The sequence below is a fragment of the Triticum aestivum genome, chromosome 6A, assembly GCF_018294505.1.
Source record: "Triticum aestivum cultivar Chinese Spring chromosome 6A, IWGSC CS RefSeq v2.1, whole genome shotgun sequence".
Lineage (NCBI taxonomy): Eukaryota > Viridiplantae > Streptophyta > Magnoliopsida > Poales > Poaceae > Triticum > Triticum aestivum.
The window spans coordinates 136142449-136148959 of NC_057809.1; the positions used below are offsets into that span (position 1 = coordinate 136142449).

Sequence of the window (6511 nt, forward strand, 5' to 3'; positions counted from 1 at the left end):
TTGTTTTAGTTTCTAAAAAAGGAAATCGGGATCCACCCTTTTCATTAAAAAAATCAAAGGTAAAGAATCTATTAGTGCTAAATTACTAGGAAAATCCTCATGCTTCAAGTTTGTAAGTGCAAATACATCACACCATTGATTTGTAAACTATCACGTTGGATCTCTTCTAGAAGCACAATCTATTTCCGAAATAAATGAAGCTAATGCACTACGAATCTACTGAGAACTACTTTAAGAAAGTGGCACCATATGCTAGATTCTTATGACAATAAGATCTACACAAATTTGCAACTCTTCCCTAGCTATGAAAAGAACCACCTTAAGTAACTACAACCCTTGTACTTTGCTATTTTGTTGGACGCATGGCACTGCTCCTTTTGCCTCTCCTAGAAAACATGGAGAGCAATGTAATTACCCTTTTGCATCTGTTAAACAATTATAAGTTAAATTTCAAATATTAGGACTATGAAAATTGATAATATGGAAGATCAATGTAATTACCCTTTTCTTTAAGCCTCACAACCTCATCTTGGGTAACCTGGAGCCTATATAAGGCAAATATATAACAAGATTAGGAAAGATCCTCAAAGAATAAGTGCTATTTCCTTATAAAACGAGAATAATATGTAAAAGTAATGAGCAAAGTTTTCTTCACACGAAGAACTTACATCCTCTCTAAACATGCAATACGTTCGAGTAGTTCCTTCTCCCTGTGTGTAGATGCTTCCTATTACATCATAAAAATGTTTATGAGTAACTACATAAATTAACTATAAGTATTTCAGATGTGAATATGGCATATGTAGGACATGTAGATGACCATTGTGCAAGTCATGCCATAAACATGTACAAATATGTTTCGGTCCCAAAATATAGGCATCAAGATTATCTAGGCAGTGCACAGGATTGTGATTCTAAAAAATTAAAGGTCCTAGATTTGTTCTAAGTGAATTTATTTATTCTAATGATGATCAATAAAAACATCCAAATCTTCATATCATATTGTGAGGTAAAGGTAATTAAGTGATTGCATAGATTTTGTTTTATGAAAACACAGAATATTGTAAACTAACCAAATAAGAAATGATAGTGCTTTATACATTACGCAATTTATATAACTTAAAACCATCTAATTATGTACATGACATATATCATAAAAATCATACCGTTTCTTCCGTTGTTACTTTAAAGCGACCCTTTTGAATGGCTGTTTTTTCTACATATTCATCCATACACGTAACATTGGAAACTGCATAAAATAATCACTTGTCATTGTACATGCCAATTGGACAAAATTAAAAAAACATAAAGCAAGTATAATACAAGTAACAATGAATAATAATTATTAATTGAGTTGTTAACTTAAAAATGTTCTTTGTGTGTCCTAGTTATAGACATTTTACTTTGGAGAAGAACGTGCCTGCTCTTGAAAGTTGCTTGGTAGGTACTTTTGAATGTCGTTCAAATGACTCATGGCGTGCAAGGCCATTAGGGGGTCCATTCTCAAGTTGTTTCCCACTGGTAGAAAAACCTTGTGTCAGAAAACAAACATATGTGTGATATTAAGATTTAGTTGTGTTAACGATGAAGCAATGCACGCGCCCAAAAAGGTAGTATTCAGATGCTCGACTACATGCGTGAAACAGACCATATTAATGTTTAATTGTAAGGTAAATTTCCTTGAAGAGCCATTTGTAGATCAGATACAACATAGATAACAATAAAATATTAGACACAATCGTGTAGTAGTAAAATTAGATTAGTACATGAGTGTGAGAAGATGCTGAGCTCTCATGGTGCAAATCTATCTAAACCTACTATATATATGCAAAATACAATATACTTCCTTAATAGCATTGTCTAGGATTAAATACTAACATTTATGCCAAGTGAGAAGTAGAACAATGCAATTTTGATGTAAACTTAATAATCAAAGAAGAGACATGTTCAACTCCCATAGAAAAATATTGCCACCATAGATAAATACAAGGCACGTTTTGCCAACAACTTATTAAATTATATGTGCATTATACAAGTGATAATGGTATAGTTTAACATTTCGTAATAAAAAATACTTGTTTATGGTTGTGAATTTGTCCTTGTTTCTCAACGAAGTGACTATCATTCTATCAAGACAATATATTAAACATCCCAACCTTTGAGGTATCAGTATTGGAGTTGTTGAGCTTGGCGTTTCTACTATTTCAGTACCTACAATCTGAAAGTACAACATGCCATGTTAGTTCAAATATATTTTATAACACAACCATTTACCTATATGCTAATTTGAACCAAGACCATAACACTTATTCTGGATTGGAGGGAGTCATATACAGCACCATCGTTACCTTCTTATCATCACTAGCATGATTTTGTGGACGCACATCTTGAAGTGGAACAATTTCATCCACGGTATCAAGTTCAAATAGGAAACGCAGGTACTCCTCTTCGTCACTATCATTCTCTTCCGAGTACTAGAAATGAAACAAACAATATTTTGTGAAATTATTTATGCAATTTTTTTGACAAAATGTTATTGCACAAGTAAAATCATACCAATTTAGCCTGTGCTTTCAAGTCCTCGATATCAAAGTGCCACTGACTAATACCTCTCCAATATTCGTCCTGTTGCATATTTGAGAATTGAAATAATTTAATTATTGGACGGTACATTTAAAGGGCAGTATCATAGCTCGAAGATAGACCAAGAGATTAAGGAAATGTAACTAATTTAAACCAATGATTTGATTAAATACATCAATTCTTTTAGGTTCAAGTGTAAACTAAATTCCCAAAGTAAAATATATAATTCATCGACTGCCTAGTGAAGAGCACTACAAAATGTGGTTATCTTACAAATCTTAGGGCATCTCCAACGATGAACCTCAAATCACCCGCAAATATCCAAACCAGTGTTCGGACCATTTTTGTCATCCAACGTAGTGCCGTATAAGTCAGCGTACATGTCCGCATGGCCGAATTTCACTAAACTAGAAGAAACCTGGGGGAGGTTTGTACGACGTCCGCCTGGACAATCAAAAGCCATCATGTACCCCATGCCACTACCCCTCTCTCCTCTCCATCCGCGCAGGAAGGCGGAAGGCCGCTGCTATTTGGCAGAAGGAGACCAACTTTGACGGAAGGTCAAAGTTATTTGGCTGGAGGCCATTGCTAGTGGTTCTTATCTGACGGAAGGCCATTGTATAATCATGACTATTTGGCTGAAGGCCATTGTTATTTGGCGGAAGGCACTGCTAGTATTTTTTTTAAGTCAATAGAAGCGGATATTTGAGGTATGAATTTGGAAGGCGAGCTCCCGTATTAGGGTCCGCGGACATTTAGTGTGTCCGATTTGCGGCATGGTAAAGATGCTCTTAGCTAAGGAAAGAAGTCTATAGAGATACTAACATGTGATGTCTTCTCTTTGATTTTATCGTGTGGTTTCTTCTCTGCTTGCAACTTTGCTTCATTCTCCTGCTCAAAAATAATTGACACAAAATTACACTACATATATGTGCGCATATAAAAATGATCAATAGAGAAGGCAAATGAATGTCGTCTCATACATTTATAGTTTGCACCCTAGCAACCAAAGATGGCACTTTATTTAGCATGCATTTTACATGATTATCCTCGGACTTCACTTTTTTGAAGAACGGAAGTTGCAGTAACATTTGCGCAGTTGGCCTCTTGGATGGATCTTTTATCAAACATGCACCAATCATTCGCTTAAATGACTACATAAAAAGGTAGGAACGAGTAAGCATAGGCCAATGTGTGCATCTAAGATTATAAGAGATCATATCAAGATTACATTTGAAAACTTCTTGTCCTTTGTGTTATGAAGAGATGGAGGAGCATGTTGTAACGTCATAAGAAAGACCTACATGTCATTTCAGAAACCTCGGTAACTTGTCACAGACATTAAGTTGATGTAAAATATATCAAGGTAAACTAATACCTTTGCTGGAGGTTGGCTAGAGAAAGGGGCGTGGCCATTAGCTAGTTCTAGTGCAGTTATTCCGAAAGACCAAATGTCTGCCCTGCGAATAATTTTTTGTATGTCCGGTTAAGCAACCCGTATAAAAAACATAGTCAACTAACCTGTGGTAAAAAGGCAGACAAATAAAAATTTACTTAAAGTCGTATTCCTTTTGCTCCATCACTTCAGGTGCCATCCTTGAGAACAAACAGAACTCTGAGTCAGTAGAATGTCAGTACACTGTTCATGAGCTGCGGAATCATCAACCCATTGGCAAAATAAACAACAACTTTGAAGATACTACCAGCAGGGCGTGCCGACAAGCGTGTGCCTTTTGCCGTTCCTGTTGATCATCGAGTCATAAACGCTGGCGCTAATTCCGAAATCCGCAAGCTTCACTCCTTTGTGCTGATCAAGCAATATGTTTCCAGCCTGTGTTCACGCCCGAAACATGAAAACGATTCACAGATATACGAAGCGACGTAATCTTCAAATTCAGTACCGGGAGAGCTCTGCTCAATTACCTTGACGTCTCGGTGTATGTGGCCTTTGCCGTGCAGGTACTCGAGGCCCCTGAGCGTCTCACGGAGCACGAAGGCTATGAACCTCTCCTCCTCGAAGCCTTTGGGGAAGGAGGATTTCATGAGGTGGAAGCAGGAGCCCCCGGCCATGTAGGGCATGACGATCCACAGGTTCTCGTCCTGGGTGAAGGAGCAGTAGGCGCTGAGGAGGTTGGGGTGATCCGTCAGGATCATGGTCTTGACCTCTTCAGAGGCGTTATTCTGCATGGGAGACGCCGATTAGTGCGCAGGGGAATTGATTGATATATATTGAGTGGAGGAGGCAGGCACGTACGACGTCGGCTTCGGAGCGCAGGGAGAGGTTCATAATCTTGACGGCGACGACCTCGCCGCCGAGCGGGAGGCAGCGGGCGCGGCGCACGACGGCCGTGGCGCCGTCGCCGATTGGCTCCATCAGCTCGTAATCCTCGGCGCGGATGGGGAACTCCCCCTTCCTCGCCCTCGGCGACGCCCCTCCATCCCCGCGCTTCCCCTTCTCCTTGGACCCCATTGACCAATGTGGGGGACGCCGGGATTGATCAAGCGATGTGAACCCTAGAACAGCAGCCTAGTCGACTAATTCGGCCTCTCGGTTGCGTGGATCCGACGGGCTCGGTCGACGGGCCATGGCGGTCGATGAACGAGATGTTATAAGGAGGCGCGCGCGGCCGGGTGGGATGCGCTTTCTCGTGAGGGGAAGAGGTGGGAGGGGCTATGGTTGGCTGGCGGGCCGGTGGGGGGAAGAAGAACACGGGCGGAGGCGCCGGCGTCGCGAGGCGAGAGATATTTATAACGGATCCGGATCTCATGCACGGGCTTCCGGTCGATTCCGTTTCTGTTTTGCCTCCGCGAAAAAAGAGTCGGGGTCGTTTCGCCTGGTGGATCGGAGTCCAACCAAGAGCTGCTCCGTCGTTGTGATCGAGGACGCGTACGGGTGGAAGTTGTAATTGTTGAAGATATTCCCTGATGGCTGTTAGGCCGGCTCATATACGAGTCGTGGTATTTTGTTATAGGATCGAGATAGCTCTGTATTGCGAATGAATCTGTGGTTGGATGGGTAAGTCCTGATGCTCGTATTTATTTCTGAATTTATTTCAGAATTTTCGGTGATGCGCATTTAGTGGGAGGAGACGTTCCCGTTGATGACAAGGTGCCTACGATGACTTCATAAATTTCAAAGTGATATGCCGGCTCAGTCCTTCGGAGATGCTCATAGGGGTAGGGTGTGCGTGTGTGCGTTCATAGAGGTGAGTATATGTGCGTGTATATGAGAGCTTGCGTCTGTACTATGTTAAAAAAAGAGATAGCTTTGTATTCTCTTTAGAGCATGTCCAATAGACTGTCCATATGTAAAAATAACCAACTTTTAGAGTTTAGAGAGCAAAAAAAGCTGCTCCTAACACATGGTCCATATGTAAAAAAAATACATCACGCCGTTCGAAGATGTAAAATGCAATACTTCGTGATGCAAATTTGCAGCACGAGAGACAACTGATGTAAAACCGTGGCCGCCTCGAAACCGCCAACCGCCCGTTCATTTCATTTCCCTGCCCGCCCGTCATGGTCGAACCAACGACCCCGCCAACTTCTCCGCCGCCGCCGTCACGGCGAACTCGCCCTCCGCGACCGCGTCCATGCCGGCGCCCCCCGCCCGCCGGCCCGGATTTGCGCCGCCCCCCACCCGCCGGCCCGGATTTGCGTCGCCCCGGCCGGTCGCCACCACGCCGGCGGTTCCTGCGAAGGCGACGAAGGCACGAGGCGGAGGCAAACGGTCGGCGAATCGCGGCCGCAACCTGGCTGAAAGTGCGTCTCAGTCGGCCAAAATCTTGAAGGTAGCCGCGGTGGCTCAGGCCGACGACTCGCAGCCACGGCCGGTGGCGTCCTCCAGCAGCCAAGGAACCATTCCTCGACCTCCATCGCCGCCACCGCCGGCCGTGGAGAAAGATGTGGCCACGCCGACGACCACAAC

At 42.7% G+C, this 6511-nt stretch overlaps 1 protein-coding gene across 4 annotated transcripts; it reads right to left on the bottom strand.

Annotated features, from left to right (window-relative positions):
• Window positions 1-230: 230 nt before the first annotated feature.
• Window positions 231-5307, bottom strand: LOC123130468 (serine/threonine-protein kinase BLUS1). Of its 4 annotated transcripts, none has more exons than XM_044550366.1 (16): window positions 4838-5305; window positions 4507-4764; window positions 4287-4414; window positions 4138-4179; window positions 3962-4043; window positions 3815-3883; window positions 3567-3737; window positions 3409-3474; window positions 2557-2625; window positions 2349-2474; window positions 2157-2218; window positions 1421-1518; window positions 1167-1249; window positions 669-727; window positions 502-545; window positions 231-383 (listed from the first exon to the last, which is right to left on the bottom strand). In XM_044550366.1, the coding sequence occupies exons 1-16, from the start codon at window positions 5051-5053 to the stop codon at window positions 328-330; spliced, it is 1629 nt and encodes a 542-aa protein (XP_044406301.1). In that variant the 5' UTR covers window positions 5054-5305; the 3' UTR covers window positions 231-327. The 4 variants fall into 4 exon arrangements, with proteins under 4 accessions (XP_044406301.1, XP_044406300.1, XP_044406302.1 ...); XM_044550365.1 differs by having other exon boundaries at window positions 231-386; XM_044550367.1 differs by having other exon boundaries at window positions 231-425.
• Window positions 5308-6511: the final 1204 nt, after the last annotated feature.